This window comes from Rana temporaria, chromosome 5 (genome assembly GCF_905171775.1).
Source record: "Rana temporaria chromosome 5, aRanTem1.1, whole genome shotgun sequence".
Lineage (NCBI taxonomy): Eukaryota > Metazoa > Chordata > Amphibia > Anura > Ranidae > Rana > Rana temporaria.
This window is the reverse complement of record NC_053493.1, coordinates 358,117,082-358,136,719: the sequence shown is the minus strand read 5'-3', so window position 1 is coordinate 358,136,719 and position 19,638 is coordinate 358,117,082. Positions and strand designations below refer to the sequence as shown.

Below are 19,638 nucleotides of genomic sequence, written 5' to 3'. Positions count from 1 at the left end.
CTGAATGATGCCTGTAGCTGCAGGCATCATTCAGATATCACCGCACAAAGTACAGGACGTCATTTGACGTTCAGCGGGTTGTTAAGTGGTTAAAGGTAAATATTATTAAGAATGTATATATGTATTGTATAATTTGCAGCACGTCCAGTTTTTTTGATAATTTATGAGAGGTTTAACATTATATGAGCATGTTTTTTTTGGATGTAGTAAACCCTTTCTATGTGTCAGTAAATAGTATTATAGATCTACAGCAAAATAGGATTTTTATAACAGCTTACCTGTAAAATCCTTTTCTTGAAGTACATCACGGGACACAGAGAAGCATAGTAATTACTATGTGGGTTATAGAGAGTACCTTCAGGTGTGGACACTGGCACGCCCTTAAGGCAAGAAGTTCCCTCCCCTATATAACCCCTCCCATACCGGGAGTGCCTCAGTTTTGTAGCAAGCAATAAGTGTCCCAAATACCCCAAAAAGAGGGGCGGGTGCTCTGTGTCCCGTGATGTACTTCAAGAAAAGGATTTTACAGGTAAGCTGTTATAAAAATCATATTTTCTTTATCGTACATCACGGGACACAGAGAAGCATAGTAATTACTATGTGGGACGTCCTAAAGCAATGCTATGAGGGGAGGGAGACCCCAAGAAATAAGCCGGGCGGCATCAGACATGAGGAATCAAACTGCAGCCTGCAGCACACTGCGCCCAAAGGCGCTCTCCTCATTCTTTCTTATGTCCAATTGATAAAACTTAGTGAAAGTATGGACAGACGACCATGTCGCGGCCTTGCAGACTTGAGCCATGGAGGCTTGATGATGCACTGCCCAGGAAGTACCCACCGCTCTAGTGGAATGTGCTTTAACCTTAAACGGGGGAACCTTTCCCCTCAAGCCATAGGCTTGAGTAATGACCTGCCGAATCCATTTGGAGATAGTGGACTTCGACGCTGCCTGCCCACATCTGGGACCTTCTGGCAGGATAAACAATGTATCAGTTTTCCGGACCTGAGCAGTAGCCTTAAGATAGATCTTAACTGCTCTTAATACGTCTAGCGTATGTAAAGACTTCTCCCTTGCAGAACTAGGTTCTGAGAAAAAAGACGGGAGAACAAGATCCTGATTCAAATGAAATTTTGAAACAACTTTAGGTAGGAAAGCCGGGTGGGGCTGTAGGACCACTCTATCCTTATGGAATATAAGGTACGGTTCCTTACAAGACAAGGCCGCTGTGATGGACTTTTTACCTATATGCTTCAGTTTAATCCTCCCTGCTTGTTTAAGGCTGTAATGGTATTTACCCTTCTGCAGCCAGTCCTGTTTCAAATGTTAATTGTTCTAGCCCTGTGTTTACTGGTTACTGTGATTAGATAAGTGGCTCATGTTAATTATGCTGATTGCTTCATTGTGGTAATTATCTCTCTATATGAGGGGTCGAGTTGTCTAGTTAATGTATTCAGTACTCAGCGTCATTGATGTCATTGTCTAAAGAAAATGTGTTTTCAGCATCGGCTCCGTCGTGTCTGCCTATAATCTGTATGGAAGCCCCAGTGTGAGGGGGGCGGAGATTTGTCATTGTAACAGTTTTGGAAATGACATATAAGCTGTGTGATATAACATTAAAGTCTGTCTTGTTCTAGCAGTAAGCCTGGACTAATGTGTGGCTTAATGGGCGATCTCAGGAATATCCCTCCTAGTGGAATATTGGGGTGATGTTCTTATGGAAGAAGGGAATCTTTGACGGGGATATCATACCGATACCGTCACAATTGGTTGGTAGCAGTGGGATTTTCCCTTCTATTCCCCTTCACACCCGGATTCCAAGCAGACACTGGAAGAACTACTGGAAGGATTGCTAGCAACAAAACCGAACGGGTCATTATAGCAGAATCAATGGAGATAGACCAGGAGGACGGGATTGCAGCAACGCCAGCAGTACAAGAGATGGAGACACCAGTGATTCAGGAGGAGGAATCGCCAGCCAACAAGCTAATGAGAGAGAAGCTAGCATGGTTCGGCGCGAACCCAACGCCGGATGTGGTGCTGTAAGTGATGGACCTGTTAGTAAACGCAGAGCTACAGAAGGATAAACAAATAAGAGACGCAGAGCTACAGTTAAAACTGGCAGCAGTCCAACAAGCAGCCGCACATTCTCCAAACAGTGAGTACAGCACAGCAGACGCAAGGAAGATTCCGTTTAGCGCTTTTAAAGCTTTTGATGAAAAGGACTGTGAGATTGATAACTACCTGGCAGACTTTGAGCGACAATGTAACCTGCACCGAATAGCTAGAAGAGACTGGGTTGCAATATTGTCAGGCAAACTGTCAGGCAAAGCTTCTGATGCTTTCCGGACCGTGCCAGATCAGGATATCCATAGCTACGCCAGGGTTAAAGAAGCGCTCCTGGCTCGTTATGCAGTAACCCCAGAGTCCCACCGACAGAAGTTCAGGGACTCACGCAAAACCACGAAAGACTCTTATGCGGAATGGGCATGCCAGTTGTCCCTGTCGGCCTCTAACTGGGTTAACAGCAGCCAGGCCACCACCGCAGAGGACATTTTGCAACTAATGCTCCTGGAGCAATTTTACAATCACATCCAGATGGACGTCAAAGATTGGGTGAGAGATCGCAGGCCCATGACTCTACCAGAGGCCGCAAAGTTGGCGGATGAATATGCAGATACTCGCAAGACAAACCAGGTCACATCACGGGTACAACCTCCACGACCAACGGTGCCCTCACACCCACCAGCCGCTAGATACCAACCTCCTAACAGACCGGTGACATCTAGCCCTCGCTATCCACGCCAGGAGGACAACGAACAACGCTGCTTCCGGTGCAAACAGCTGGGTCACTTCAAGCAGAATTGCCCCATGAACGACAACACCAGGTCAAATTGGTCTCAACCGGGGTACCGCCCACCAGCAGCAGCCCATTGTGTAGACTTGGCTTGGGATCTCCAGGAGCTGGGTCCGGAAGAACCATTGGACACCATTTACGAAGTCCTCACGGTACAATCTGGTATTACGGACAACAGGGAACACCATTGTCAGCTGGTCATGGGCGACAGCCATGAGCCGGAGGGGCCCTGGAGGGAGCTGGGCAGAAAGAGGCACCGCCGGCTACCCCCCAAGAAGAAGAGGTCCTGGAAGCCGTATAACAAGCTGACCTGGGAGGAGAAGAAGCGACTGGAGGAGAGGGAGTCGCAGCGGGCGTCCCAGATGCGGGCCGAGATGTTCGCCAAGGGCCCACCGGTGGCCCCTTACACCACCACCCAGTTCCTGATGATGAAGGACCACGTGGAAAGCCTGCAGGACATGAGCAAGCAGGATCTGATCTGTGAGTACATAGAGCTGGAGGAGTGCATAAGCCGCATGGAGGAGGAGAACAACCACCTGAGGTCACAGCGGGCTGACCCCCCCAGGCTCCATGAACTGGAGATGGAGCTGGAGAAGCTCAAAGAGGAGAACCGGCGGCTGCGGAGGGAGCAGGGGGTGGCTGACCTTATGGGGCTCTGAGTCCCCCCCCCCCCGGACTCTGAGCACCAGTGCTACAGCATTTCAACAAATATAACTTTTTCTTTTTATGAATCTCCTGTGATTGTCACTTCAGAGCCATAACCTGCCCCCTCCCATAGCGGGACACCTAGATGGCGGCGCACAGACCCATTCGCCGTCTTCACACTGACTTCTGGTGACTTCGCAGATCGCACAAAGACTTGGGGACTGACCGGCGTGTGATCTGACGACCCGGTGGCATACCTGAGTCTGAAGCAGTTGCCAAGGGAGGTCAGTCACGTTAACCTCGGACTAAAAGCTCTGAACCCGTCAACCCTACTGGACCAGGAAAGGTCCAACCGGGTTTTCCGGAGCAGGGAGAAAAAGGGGGCCATTGTGATGGACTTTTTACCTATATGCTTCAGTTTAATCCTCCCTGCTTGTTTAAGGCTGTAATGGTATTTACCCTTCTGCAGCCAGTCCTGTTTCAAATGTTAATTGTTCTAGCCCTGTGTTTACTGGTTACTGTGATTAGATAAGTGGCTCATGTTAATTATGCTGATTGCTTCATTGTGGTAATTATCTCTCTATATGAGGGGTCGAGTTGTCTAGTTAATGTATTCAGTACTCAGCGTCATTGATGTCATTGTCTAAAGAAAATGTGTTTTCAGCATCGGCTCCGTCGTGTCTGCCTATAATCTGTATGGAAGCCCCAGTGTGAGGGGGGCGGAGATTTGTCATTGTAACAGTTTTGGAAATGACATATAAGCTGTGTGATATAACATTAAAGTCTGTCTTGTTCTAGCAGTAAGCCTGGACTAATGTGTGGCTTAATGGGCGATCTCAGGAATATCCCTCCTAGTGGAATATTGGGGTGATGTTCTTATGGAAGAAGGGAATCTTTGACGGGGATATCATACCAATACCGTCACAGCCGCCAACTCCGAAACCCTCCTGGCGGAGGTTATGGCTACCAAAAATATCACCTTCCTGGTCAGAAGGACCAAAGGAATATGAGCCAAGGGCTCAAATGGTTGTTTCTGTAAGACAGAAAAGACCAGATTCAGATCCCATGGACACAAGGGAATCTTGACTGGTGGACTAAGCCGGATCACACCTTGCAAAAAGGTTTTGATCAGGGAATGTGTAGCTAGTGGCCTTTGGAAAAAAATCGATAAGGCCGAGATCTGGCCCTTAATGGTGCTTAGGGCCAACTTCATGTCTGCCCCTAACTGCAGAAACTCCAGAATTCTGCCAATGAGATACCTCCGGGGATGCCAACCCCTGGTCTCGCACCAGGCCACATAAGATTTCCAAACTCGGTAATAGATAAGTCTGGATGCCGGTTTTCTGGCATTAATCAAAGTAGATGCCACCGCATTAGAGAGACCCCTTTTCTTTAAGATATGGGACTCAATAGCCAAACCGTCAAATTGAGAGACGGTAAGGAAGGATGGAATATTGGCCCCTGGGACAATAGGTCCGGCCGAAGCGGAAGGGACCACGGTTGCCCCACGGACATCCTTACAATGTCCGCGAACCAGGCCCTTCTGGGCCACGCTGGAGCCACCAGAATCACTGGTCTTCCTTCCGACTTTACCCTGCGAAGAAGACGGGGTAATAATTGCAGCGGAGGAAACGCATACATTAGGGAGAACTGGTCCCATGGGAACACCAGTGCATCCGTGCCGTAAGCAAGTGGATCCCTTGTCCGGGACAGAAAGTTGCCCACCCTTGCATTGAACCTCGATGCAAAGAGATCGACATCTGGTGTTCCCCACCTCTGACAAATGCTCTGGAAGATGTCGGGGTGAAGAGTCCATTCCCCTGGAAGCACCTGTTGGCGGCTTAGGTAGTCTGCTCGCCAATTGTCTATTCCCGGAATGAACACTGCAGATATGCATGGGACATATTTCTCTGCCCAGGTCAGGATTCGATTCACCTCTCTTTGGGCTGCACGACTTCTTGTGCCCCCCTGGTGATTTATGTATGCCACGGCAGTGACATTGTCTGATTGAACCCTGACCGGAAGACCCTTCAACCTGTCTGACCAAGCTGACAGGGCTAGATAGACTGCTCGAATTTCCAGCAGATTTATGGGTAGAGACCTCTCGGAGGCTGACCATTTCCCCTGGAGAGACAAACCTCCCAGGACTGCACCCCAGCCTAGCAGACTGGCGTCCGTGGTCACAACCTGCCATGTCACGGGAACAAAGGACTTCCCCTTTAGCAGGTTCCGGGGAACCAGCCACCAACAAAGGCTCTGCCGGACTGACCGGGAGAGAGACATAGGGAGATCCAAGGCTTGAACCTTTTTGTTCCAAGCGGACAGAATGGCATGTTGAAGCTCCCTTGAGTGGAACTGCGCAAATGGAACGGCCTCGAACGAGGCTACCATCTTTCCCAGTAACCTCATACAGAGGCGAATGGGAGGCTGACGCTTTGCTTTGACTAGTTGAACTAGTTCTCTTAAAGCCTCGAACTTCCTTTGGGGCAGGAAGACCCTTTTTAGCTTTGTGTCTATGAGTAGACCCAAATATTCGAGCCTTTGCACAGGCATTAAGGCTGACTTGTCCAGGTTGAGAACCCAACCCATGGATTCCAGAAATTTTACGGTTCTGTGTACCGCTGAGTTTAAATCGGCCACTGACCGGTCTACTACCAATAGGTCGTCTAGATAGGCTACTATGGATATGCCTTGAGACCTTAGATAGGCTAACAGTGGAGCCAATACTTTCGTGAAAACACGAGGAGCGGTGGCCAGACCAAAAGGTAAGGGCCACGAACTGGAAGTGGCGCTGATTTACCGCGAAGCGAAGCAGCTTCTGATGGTCGAGAAAGATAGGAACGTGCAAGTATGCGTCCTTTATATCGATGGACGCTAGTAGTTCCCCTCCTTGCAGGGAGGCCACCACTGACCTGATCGATTCCATCCGGAATGATTGGACCTTTAGGAACTTGTTTAAGGCCTTGAGGTCCAGGATGGGTCTTACATCCCCGTTTGGTTTGGGGACGGTGAAGAGATTGGAATAAAACCCCAAACCTTGTTCTTCCACTGGCAGTTCTCCGATTACCCCTTGGGATAACAGATGATCTAAGGCCAATGCTAAGGACCTTCTTTTGCCGAGGTCCTTTGGGACGTTCGAGGTTAAGAAGCGCGGTGGAGGAAATTCGCTTAACTCCAGCTTGTAGCCCCCGGAGACCGTAGAGAGGACCCACCTGTCTTGGATCCTGTCTAGCCAAGCCTCCGCAAACAGCTGAAACCTTCCCCCCACCCGGCTGAGTGGGGGAGAACCTTCATAATGCTGACTTAGTTGCTGGCTTGGCCTGTGGCTTACGGTTCCAAGGCTTTTTGGAAGCCTGAGGCTGGCCCTGTGGCTTCCCACCTGCATTGAATCGTCCAGGAGGCCGTCGGAACTGCCTGGTACCGGAAGTACTAGGGATAGGAGAGGAGGATCTCTTAAAGGAGGGGGAACCCCTAAACCTTTTCTTTACTGGCAACAGTGTACTTTTGCCACTGGAAATTTTCTGAATATAAGCATCCAGATCTTCCCCAAACAAACGCTCTCCATGAAAGGGAAACCCCGCCAGTAATTTTTTACACGGGGCTTCAGCAGACCAGTTCTTCAGCCAGAGTAACCTGCGCATATGAACTAGTGAGAGAGTGAGACGTGAGGACTGCTGAATGGAGTCCTTAATAGCATCTATGGCAAAACATAATGCTCTGGGAAACTCAGCCAAATTCTGGGCCTGTTGTGCCGGCAATTCCTTTAAGACCCCTTTAAACTGGTCTTTCAAGGCCTGGCAAATCCCAATAGCCGCAATTGCAGGCTGGGTTATTCCTCTCGCCGAAGCAAAAGAGGTTTTTAATAAAGTCTCTAATCTCTTGTCTGTCGGATCTTTGAATACCAGAACGTTGTCTACTGGACAGGTCAAAGATTTGTTTACGCAGGACACAGCTGCGTCAACCTTGGGGATGCCCCATTTTTTAGTGAATTGTTCCTCCATGGGGTATAAAACCGAAAACTTCTTAGGAGGAAGAAAATATCTATCTGGATGTTCCCAATCCTTGTAGATAAGCCCTTCCAGCAGGGGGTGAACCAGGAAGGAATAATTAGCTTGAGGAGCTTTTAAGGAGCCTAAAGACGAGACTGCACTTGAAGCTGGCTCTGAAAGTGGCAACTTGAAGGCCGAACGGACCATCTCAGTGAGGGACTGGACCAACAATTTTTCGGATTGCGATGCCGAAAAGGGTTCTCCCAAAGTGGAATCCTCAGAGTCCACTACTTCCAGCTGACCTTCTGCCAGATCTCCAGAGGGTAAATCAACCTCTTCTGAGGATGCATGCCCCAAATCGAGGGACTCCTCAGAGGGAGAGGGGGACCTTGTGCGTTTTTCCCTTGAGAGAGAGGATGCAATCAAGGTCGCTAATCTCTGCTCCAGACCCCCCATAGCTGAGGCCAGAGCCTCCTGTGTCACAAAAACTGGAGCAGGTGGGACAAGGGCAGAACAGGCATCTGACAGCCCTGATGGTTCACCCTGGGCCTCCTTCAATTTTTCAGGAGAGGAAGCAGCCGCAGGAGCATGCCTGAGATCCTCTGAGCCAGATGGCGATCCCTTCGCTTTTTTGCTTCTAGTCCCTGAGCCTTTAGCCATGATAAAGCTGAGGTACTCACAATAGTTGCAACTACTTGCGAACCTATAGACCAGCACTGACGCTGCTATTTGATGGTTGGCAAGGTGCAGAGCCCACTATGCGCCTTAAGCAGATGTCACTGTCCACCACCAGTACTAAATACTGAAAGTATGTGCACAAGATCTCTGTGTCCACCGTCAGCCAGAACCAGTTAGGTGGACTGGAGCATATAAGGACTAGGTGTAATCACCTGACCTGCTCTGTCCTGTAATCTCAAGTCTCATAGAGAACAGCTGAGATAGACCCCCTGCGCGCATGCGCACGCCGCTGTTAGGCGTGCACCACGAGGCTACGCGCGCACACGTAGCCGCACGCGCGCACGTCGTCACACGCATCTCACGGAGCACGCCGCGCACATTCGTGCGCACCGAAGCAGCGCACAAAAAATTCATTTGTGCGCGCGCGTGCGCCTAAGACACATCAATGTCGCGCGCGCATGACGCTACGCGCTCATGCATGAGGATGGAACACCACAGCTCCATGTGAGGACCAGGTAAGCCAAGTGAAGCCAAACATTTTGGACAACTTTTTTCTGCTTTTAACCTGCACAGGAGGGGCTAACTACCTGACTAGAGATACCCCTCCTCCCCACAACACACAGGACCATATAGGAGAAGCACAGACAGATAGCTTTAGGCAAACATAATGGCTCAAATAAAGGAAGGTTACTCCTAGGACCAAGTCCTGAAGCACCTTCACTTACCTGATCCAACGCTGCAGGACTCTGCATAACAGACAGTCCAATCTTCACCCATCACGGAGAGCAGCGTCTATAGACCTTCAGGGACCGGGGTCCATGGACAGGAACACCACACCCCTGGACCCATATCGCACCCTGTCAGTAAACTTTTGGTATTAGGAAATTGACCAAAGTACTGAATAACCAGGATCCAGCTCTCAAAGAGAAGCATTACAGGCCAAACCCCGTTCTTCTTAACCGGGGCCCGGGTACCGTCCACTTTGGCTCAGAAGCACTTTGGACGGATCCGGATTTCATGGAGGCTTTTTACATCCAATATGGATCCCTCCAGTGGAGCTCCTTGGAGCACATGTTCACTCGTGACCAACACCTTAGACACTGGCAAAAAACTGAGGCACTCCCGGTATGGGAGGGGTTATATAGGGGAGGGAACTTCTTGCCTTAAGGGCGTGCCAGTGTCCACACCTGAAGGTACTCTCTATAACCCACATAGTAATTACTATGCTTCTCTGTGTCCCGTGATGTACGATAAAGAAAATATATGGGGCCAACATGATCCCACCCTCCTTTCATGCCCCCAACTTTGCGGGAACAGTTTGGGGATGGCCCCTTCCTGTTCCAACATGACTGTGCACCATTGCATAAAGCGAGGTCCATAAAGACATGGGTGAGCGAGTTTGGGGTGGAGGAACTTGACTGGCCTACAGAGAGTCCTAACCTCAACCCGATAGAACACCTTTGGGATGAATTAGAGTGGAGACTGTGTGCCAGGCCTTCTCATTCACATGAGTGCCTGACCTCAAAAATGCACTTCTGGAAGAATGGCCATAGACACACTCCTAAATCTTGTGGACAGCCTTCCCAGAAGAGTTGAAGCTGTTATAGCTGCAAACGGTGGGCCAACTCAATATTGAACCCTACAGACCAAGACGCCATTAAAGTGCATGTAAAAGCAGGCGTCCCAATACTTTTGGTAATATAGTGTATTTTCATTACATAATGTAAACCTTCCAGGTCTGCTCCTTCATTTGTTGTTCTGTAATCCAGCTGAAAAGGTAAAAACAAAAAAAAAAATGTTCCAAAATATATGCGTGAAACCCCTGGATACAGCACCGCTGCAACATATGTGTTGGCTATGCTGTTGTTGCAGGAAAATGAAGCAAGTGTTTACATTAGCTCATTATGAAATATTACAGATTATGCTCACCCAGTATATTTCCTGGAGAACACTGGCACGTGCCGCTTGCAGTTAATGCACCAGGGCATTTAATGCAATCCCAGCCATCAGTGGTTACACCCTAAAATAATATGTAGATATATTACACATGTGGGTTATATGAAATACTTAACATACTTCATTATCTTATTTTTTGTTAAAGCATTTTTTTTTCTTTTTTTTTTCTTTTTGGGGAAGGATGGTGGCGTATCCTTGACTCCCTTTAGTGTCAACAATATTCCCATTTAGGATATGAAGCACACTGACAAGCAGACATGCTCCTTGCCCTGCTTCTTCACCTTACATTCCAGCCCTGCTATACAGGGACTGCAAGAGACTGATACCAGGTCAAACATACAGTAGAATTCATCTTTAAGTGTGTAATGTTTAGGGTACATTTTAAGGATTAGGTGTAGTCAGAAGGGTGCTTTAGAGCTGCACATGTGCAGAAGAGACTGCTGCTTCTCTAAAAAGCTATCCATGCTCAGATCGCGTTTCAGAGATGTTTGAGCCTTAAAATACCACAAAATACAGTGTACGGGTTGGTTGCATGGTGGCCCCATAGAACTGCATCAGTTGTGTTCCCTGCAGCACTTCCCCCTGAAAGCGACATGCTGTCTAGGTTTTGCAGTGACTCTATGTTAGTGTTCAGGCGGGCAGTAAAACCACATCTCAATGGCCTAGGTTTTACTACCACCCAGCCACACGTGTGAATAAGCCCAATTCACACTTACGCAAATTGGATGCGGGTGTTGACATGAATTTTAACGCAATAGTGTGAATTGATCCTTAAAGGGGTTGTAAAGGTTCGTGTTTTTTCACCTTCATGCATCCTATGCATGAAGGTGAAAAAACACGTAGCAAGCACCAGCCCCCCTGTTTTGCTTACCTGAGCCAGTTCACCTGCTCTGTGCGTCCCCGGCGTCCTCTTCTCCACAGAGTCTCTACGTTGATTGGATAGATTGATAGCAGCGCAGCCACTGGCTCCCTGACTACTACAGCAATTGTCAGCTTCCCCAGCAGTCAACAGGTATGAGATATGCATACTTACATTGGGGAAGATCCACAGAGCTAGTACGCCGGCGTATCTACTGATACGCCGGCGTACTTTCAAATTACCCACGTCGTATCTTTGGTTTGAATCCTCAAAACCAAGATACGACGGCATCTGGGTTAGATCCGACAGGTATACGTCCTCGTACGCCTTCGGGATCTAAGATGCAATACTTCAGCATCCGCTGGGTGGCGTTCACGTCGTTTTCCGCGTCGGTTATGCAAATTAGCTATTTCCGTCGATCCAGCGCATTTTTTTACGGCGTCTCTAGTCAGCTTTTTCCGGCGTATAGTTAAAGCTGGTATTTCGACGCGTATAGTTAGACCTGCCATGTTAAGTATGGCCGTCGTTCCCGCGTGTATTTTGAATTTTTTTTTTTTTTGTAAGTCGTTCGTGAATCGGGATGGACGTAATTCACGTCTAAGTTAAAAAAAATGACGTCAATGCGACATCATTTAGTGCAATGCACGGCGGGAAATTTAGAAACGGAGCATGCTCAGTTAATTCGGCGCGGGGACGCGCTTCATTTAAATGAAACACGCCCCCTAATCGCCAATTTGAATTCCGCCGCCAGAGATAGACTACGCCGCCGTAACTTACGGCGCAAATTCTTCCAGGATTCGAACTAAAGCCAGGTAAGATACGGCGCCGTAGCGTATCTCTGATACGCTGCGCGGGTGCAGATCTCTGTGGATCTGCCCCATTGTGCCAAGCAGGACCAATGTATCTATGCAATACAAAAAAATCCTGGAGTTCAGTCTAAGTCGGGTGGCGGGGCCGAGTTATACACTCGGCGGCTATGGACGCCGAGTAGATTACACCGGAGCGCGCTCGCAAGGAAATCCCCTTGTGGGATCCCAGAATAGGAGGATCGGGGCCACTCACTGCAAAACGAACTGCACAGTGGAGGTAAGTATGACATGTTTGTTATTTAAAAAAAAAAAAAGAAAGAAAATGATGAACCTTTACAATCACTTTAACTGCTGTATTCAGCAGTAAACAACAGAAGTGGACATCACCATCATGACCAGAATACCTGTTTTTTTTTTTTTACTGCAGCCCTTTGCCCAATGCGAACTAGAACTTGCTCTATGGCATAAGCATCACAACAAAAACTATAAGCATTGGATTTCCAGTGCTGAGAATACATTTTTGCATTTTACAATACCTATTATTTCTTACACACAGGAGTCAATGTGCAAGGGGACTAAATCAATAACAGTCTAAAATCTGCCAACATATACCTAATAAAATGGGGCAGGTCAGAATTTGCTTGCAAAAATAAATAAATCCTTACCATTCTGTCCAGGCATTTGTGGCAGGTGATAACGGGACCATTCTTGGAACCAAATTTGTATCCAGGAAGGCATTCACAGGATAGACCTAATGAACAGAAAATGTTTAGTTACATGTGCATTGATTTCCTGATCTGAGTGTAGCTCTCAAGTATTAAATTATTATGGAAAAACTTCTAGTTTTTAGTGTTAGTTTTTTCCCCTGGACAAACATGAAAAAAAAGTAAGATAAAACAAACATTTCCTGACTGACTCCATGGCAGCCTACGTGTGGGTTAATCCCGCCTCCTCTCCAATGTGATAGGACCCCATACCCATAAAAGTTAACTCACCAATAGACTCAGTGTTCCTTTTTTTTCCCTCCTCCATGGATCCAAATCGTTTCTTCAAGGAATGGAAAAGGGCACACTTTAAGCGGTGCAGCTCGGATCCCAGCCATGGGCGGGTGGAGAGCTTCCCAGCACATTTGGTTGTGGCTGTGGCGTGTGCTGAAGACATCTAGGATCGGCTGGCAAGGTCCCTTTTTCTCTATATTCCTCCATGGCAGCGGTTTATATTTGCCTCTGTGTTGTCTGTCTATGTGTGTATGGCGGCTGGAGCGCTTCTGCGTTCCAGCACGCCTCTGACTTCCTGATTCCCATCGCTAGTGCCCCGCGCATGCGCCGTATCCACCCTCAGAGCGAGGCTTGGTCGCGCATGCGCAGTCCGTTGGTTCCCGCGGCGGCCGCGCAGGCGCCGTGGGATCGCGATCCACTGCGCAGGCGCGTTCGTGGAGGACGCGTGACGTCACCGGCGGGTGATTTAAAATCAGCTGCTCGCCTGTGTTCATTGGGTTTCCCTTCAGACGAGCAGCTGAGTGTCTGGGTGTCTCCCCTCTGGTTGCCAGGTCAGTGAATGGTTCTTTACTTCTGGCTAACATTGATTTTACCAGGCTCTGCTATTTAACTTATGTCTTTCTGCATTTATTTAATTATATTCAATTGTTTTATCTAAATGAACTATCTTTTAATTAGTTACATTTATTTTATTTATTTGTGTTTTTAAAAAAAAAAAGAGAGAGAAAGCAGTAATTAGCAGAGAATTTCTTCTTAAGGGGACAGCATACTTTTATTTTCTTATACTTTTTTATTCGGCACCATAGGTTCCTTGTTGGTTCCGAATTGTCATCCACTGTACGCAGGTCCTGAAAAATATGGACCAGTCACCGTCTACAGGCGGCCAGCCCTCACGCACAAGGTATGTGCTGGAAAGGGATCAGGGCTAGGGGTTGCTAGTCATAATCCATGGGTGTTGACTCATTTTTCCCTAAATGTTTTTCTAGCCCTTCTAATCCAGAGCCGAATGTCGCAGACCTTGCCAGACCGCAACACTCTTCTTCCAAGTCGAGATCCAAACATAGATCTCCTTCTACTTCTTCCCACCGGAGAAGAAGCTCACATTCCTCCTCAAGACACCGCTCCCACCACCATGATAGTCGCTCTGATCGCAGAGCCTGCTGGGGATGTGACACTCGTGTCCCGGAGGGCAAGTCATTATGCGACCGATGCTACGCCCATGCGGTCAGGGAAAAAGAGACTGAAGGTCATTGTATCGAGTCTCTGGTGGAACGTGTGGTTCAACGAACTCTAAGAGAGAACATGCCCCACACGCAAATTCAGACCAACACTGACGGGTCTGTTTCCCCAAACTTGGAGATCCTAGAGGATCCAGGTCCTTCCCGGCCTCAAGCCTCCACTCCGGCTTTTCCTGAGGGTGACCTAGAGAGTGATGAAGAAGGCTTAGAATTTGACTTCGCGCAGGTGACGCCACTCGTCAAAGCGATTAAGGAGGCTCTCTTATGGGAGAAACAACCCGCTTCTCCAGCCAAGCAGAAAAAATATTTTAAGCGCTTGGGAAAAGAACGCCCTACGTTCCCGTTTCTGTCTGAACTGAAGGGCATCTTTGAAGAGGAATGGAGCAAGGTGGACAAGAAATCTTCCATGGCTAACAAAGCATCAAGGCTCTATCCCTTCAAACAGGAGGAGGTCAAACATTTGGAGAATGTTCCTCTAGTAGATGCGGCGGTAACGAGACTTGCTAAACACGTCACTTTACCTATTGCTGACTCCGTCTCTTTCAAAGATGGCCTGGACAGAAGAATGGACCAGGACCTCAGAAGAATTTATGGCCTAGCAGGCACAGCGTGCAAACCGGCTCTAGCTTTAGCGGCATTATCAAAGGCCATGGAAGCCTGGACGGAAAACGTTGATTCTTTCCTCAAAGGCGTCTCTGAAGAACTAGCTAAGAACTCAGCCACGGCAGAGCTAAAACTGGCGGTCGCATTCCTGGGTGAAGCCTCCGTTGACTTAATCCGCCTGTTAGCTAGGATTATGCTTTCTTCTGTGACCGCGAAACGGGCCCTCTGGCTACGCCCCTGGGTTGCTGACCCATCATCGAAGCAGAACTGGTGCAAGATTCCCTTCGAAGGGTCAACCCTGTTTGGTAACAAGCTGGATGATGCCATCTCCAAAGCCACGGGGGGCAAGTCGGGTTTCCTTCCTCAGGACAAGCGCCAGACAGGAAGAAAAACACCCCAATTTCGGCGATACAGCCGGGATCGCGCTAGGGAAGCTCGCGCTTACAGACCTGGCGGAAACTACAGAAGGAATTGGAGCAGGGGTAGAGGCTCCTACCGCAAACCTACTCCAACTACTCAAGCGTCAACTGGACGCGACAAAGGGAAATCTTTTTGAGACAACGCCCGCCCAAGCGGATCGTGTTGGAGCTTGTCTACTCCTTTATCGGCACGTCTGGGCGGCCTCAATCAAGGACTTTTGGGTCATCAAGACCGTGACCTCAGGACACACATGGTCCTTTTCCAGTCCTCCCTGTCCAAAGTTCATCTCCACCCTTCTTCCAGGGTCACTGGAACAGAGACAGGTCCTTCTAGATTACATTCACCTCCTGAAAATTCAAGGGGCAGTGGTACACGTCCCAAAAGACGAACAGTTTCTTGGGGTGTACTCCCCTCTCTTCTTAGTACAGAAGAAGAACGGTACCTGGCGTCCAGTCATAGACTTAACGTACCTGAACAAATTTATAACACACAAAAAGTTCAAGATGGAAACTTTATCAACCATCCAACAAGCAATACAACCGGGCGACTGGATGATTTCTGTGGACCTGAAGGATGCCTATTTCCACGTCCCAGTAGCAGCAGAGCTGCACAAGTTCCTCAGGTTCTATGTCAACCAGGAACATCTCCAGTTCGTATGTCTACCCTTTGGCCTAACAACATCCCCACGGGTCTTCACCAAAGTTCTTTTGGCACTGGTAGCCCTCATCAGGCTGAAGAAGATTCGTTTGTACCATTATCTGGACGATCTCCTGGTCTTGTCCCAAGACAAAACCCTTCTCCTGGCACAGAAAGATCAGGTCATCTCGACCTTGTCCGAATTCGGGTGGCTCCTGAACCTGACAAAAAGCCACCTAGAGCCAACTCAGTGTCTAACCTATCTGGGAGCTCAATTCGACACGGTAAGGAAGACCATCTCCCTACCAGTAGAGAAGATTCCGGTAATTCAGGGGAGGATTTCCCGGGCCTTGAGTACTCGCCACCTAAGAGCTCATCAATGCTTGAAGATCATTGGGACAATGGTATCCACAACACCAATGGTGAAATGGGCGCTTTGGAAGCTACGTCCCTTCCAATCCGGCTTTCTCAGGCAGTGGAAATCAGGGAGCATGAGTCAGCGGATCCACATTTCAACGTCAATGAGGGGCAGCCTCTTCTGGTGGCTTCAACCGAAGAATCTGCTGAATTGTCACTCCATCGCTCCAGTTTCGTGGGTCACAGTGACGACAGATGCCAGTGGCTCCGGTTGGGGGGCCTTATGCGGCACAAGCATGGCGCAAGGCAGGTGGGACGCTCGCCTCCACAATCCAGGCTCGAACACCCTGGAGCTTCGAGCGGCCTGGTGTGCCCTACAGTCCTTTTCACAACTGCTGAAGGGAAAGTCAGTAATTCTAAGGATGGACAACACCACAGCAGTATCATATGTCAAGAGACAAGGCGGGACTCGGAGCTCATCCCTTCTCCAGGAAGTAGAGCCCATTATGAAATGGGCCCAAGTGAACCTGGTCAACCTGACGGCTGTTTTCATTCCAGGCATTCAGAACTCCCAGGCGGATTTCCTGTCACGAACTCAGGTGGACGTCAACGAATGGTCTCTCCACGATCAGTCCTTTCGTTGGATCTTGTCCCTGGGAGTCAATCCCCAAGTGGATCTCTTTGCTTCTCCGAACAATGCCAAATTGAAAAAATTCTACACAAGGGGTTACTACAGCCAGGCAATCGGGACGGATGCCCTAACGGATCGGTGGTGGTTTCAGAGGGCGTACGCCTTTCCCCCGATCCCAATAATTCTGAAATTCCTGAAGAGACTTCTTGCGGAAGAAGTAGAAATTACAATGGTGGCTCCATTCTGGCCGAACAGGCCATGGTTCCCTCTTCTAGTCCATCTGAGTCTTCAGGACCCAATTCTAATACCATGCAGACCAGACCTTCTCTCCCAGGGGACGCTCCTCCATCCCTGTCCGGCTCAAATGAAACTAGCGGTCTGGTTCTTGAAAGGGAAAGGCTAGAATCCCTTGGCTGCGCCTCTCGGGTGATCTCTACCCTTATGAGCTCAAGGAAAGGAAGCACAAATAAAGTGTACGGTAGAATATGGTCTAAGTTTGTGGAATTTTCTTTAACCGCGGGCAGTTCCTTCAAGAACCCAGAAATCCAAAACATGAATGCTGTGTTCTTTGGACACAGCTGATCACAGATTGGGATAAATGGCCAATCACAGCGTAAACAATCTTGCCGGAATGGCATTCCTTTCCTCATGTGCTGTCACAGCGTGAGGAGAGGAGCGCCGGTAACTGGCAAGTGTGACGGGACATTTACACTGATAGAGCACTGATCATCAGTATGCAAAGGGTAGTTATTCCAAAAAGTGAATCTCAGTGTGGCTGCTATAAGACACTGCACTGTGGACAGTCATTGTATTAATTCTTAGTCTATGCTCTTCACAGTAGGGCTGAAACAACATACCGTATTTATCGGCGTATACCGCGCACTTTTTTGCCCTGAAAATCAGGGCAAAATCGTGGGTGCGCGATATACGCCGATACCCGCTTTCCCGCGCCGAGTTTGAACACTGCGCCGGCATATACCTATCGCAGTACACTCGTGTATAGTCGGGCAGGTTCGGCTCCTCTCGTCCTGGACGTATAGGACGTGAGTGCGAGAGTAGCCGAGCCTGCCCGACTATACACGAGTGTACTGTGCTCAGTATATGCCGGCGCAGTATTCAAACTCGGCGCGGGAAAGCGGGGATCGAGCGGGGAGGACGCCGCAGAAGGACGCCGGACTCGACGAAGAGGACACCCGAAGCCGTAGACGAACGCCGGACCCGACAAGGCCGCCGATGGACGCCGCACAAGACACCAAAACTGTAAGTACTAAAATGTTTTTTTACAGGAATGTCGGGTCCACTTTAGGGGTGCGCGCTATACGCCGGAGCGCGCAATACCCAGATAAATACGGTAATAATTGATTATGAAAATAGTTGTCAACCATTTTCATAATCGATTAGTTGGTCAGACGATTAGTTGGCCTGCATACAGAATGCATTATTTGTTACATATCAGAAACTACAGTGCAACACACATACACCTCAGTACACCGTTCATACATGTCAGCATACACAGTGCAGCACACCGTGTATACATGTCAGTAAGTACTTGTGAATGTGTGAGAAGCAATGCCTCATGGGACATGTAGTCCTGGGCAATTGAAGGAAGTGAGCGATTCTAAAGGCAGAAGGTTTTTTATTACCTTGCTATATGGGCCCCAGTATACTATACTTTGCAGCTTGCTGTTGGGGCACTTGGAAGGCAGAAGGGACCGGATGCTTTCTCTCCCTTCATTACCAGGCCATTTTTTTTAGATACAGCACTGCGTTGCTTTAACTGACAATTGCGCTTTCATGCAATGCTGTACGCATACAAAATTGTCCTTTTTTTCCCCCCACAAATAGAGCTTTCTTTTGGTGGTATTTGATCACCTCTGCGTTTTTATTTTTTGCGCTATAAACAAAAAAATACCAACAATTATGAAAGAAAATATTGTTTACTTCCTACTATAAAACGCATCCAATAAAAAAAAACGTTTATAATAATTTTTCCATCAATTTAGGCCAATATGTATTCTGCTACATATTTTCGGCAAAAAAATCCCAATAAGTGTATATTGATTGGTTTGTGCAAAAGTTATTGCACCTACAAACTATGAAATATTTTTATTAGTAATGGCGGCGATCAGCGATTTATAGCAGGACTGCAACATCGCGGTAGACAAATTGAACACCAAGGCCTGGTTCACACTGGTACGATTTTAGATGCGATTTGAGATGTCAAATTGCATCTCAAATCGGCGGCATTTGCCGGCAATGGCACCGTCCTAATCGGTGCGATGCCGCATCTGCGGCGCTGCACCGATTTCAAAAAGAAGTTCCTGTACTACTTTTTGCGATTTCGGGGCCATGATTTACATTGACATCTGTGCAGAAACTTGCACAGATGTCTCTGAAATCGCGGCCGAAATTGAGACTGCCAGCGGGAGTGAAATCGTGCGAGTTCAGCTGAACTCGCACGGCTTCACTCCCACAGCCCAGTGTGAACCTGGGCTCAGTGACTCTTTTTGAGGTGAGTAACACTAATACAGTGATCAGTGGTAAAAAAAAAAAAAAAAGCACTCTGGCTGCTTTTCGCTTTTAACCCCCAAGAGGCCGAAAAAGGGTTAAAAGTGAGTTTACCGCTCCTAAAGTGCTGCAAAGAAGCTGCTGGTAGGACTTTTCTTAATGCCCCACGAGTGCAGCGCCTCATTGTGAAAGCACTGGAGGCTTTCACACTGGGATTGCAGCTGAGGCTTTTTTCAGGCGCTATTTTTAGCGCTAAAGCGCCTGAAAAATGCCTCCAATGTAAAAGGGTCTTACTGTACTAATGATGCTGGCCCCGCTGATTGGCTTCTGCTGTGTCTGATTACAGCGAGAGCGGGTCGTCAGTGGCGCACACACACGCCCTAGACCCAGAAGAAACAACAGCGTACAGGTACATTGTTTCACGCAGCCAGGCTGCCCTGCCGCAGTAAATGTGCG

The 19,638-nt window shown here is 48.4% G+C and overlaps 1 protein-coding gene across 2 annotated transcripts in view; it reads right to left on the bottom strand.

Annotated features, from left to right (window-relative positions):
* The window catches only part of TMEM67 (transmembrane protein 67), an 81,580-nt gene that overhangs the window by 61,035 nt on the left and 907 nt on the right, over positions 1–19,638 (bottom strand). Inside the window, exons 2-3 of one of the 2 annotated variants that reach the window (XM_040354660.1) lie at positions 12,457–12,542; positions 10,097–10,187 (exon numbers count right to left, since the gene is read on the bottom strand). In XM_040354660.1, the coding sequence (XP_040210594.1) occupies positions 10,097–10,187; positions 12,457–12,542 (177 nt within the window). Of the gene's footprint in view, positions 1–10,096; positions 10,188–12,456; positions 12,543–19,638 lie in introns of those variants that run through there. The other variant, XM_040354661.1, reaches the window with a different exon arrangement.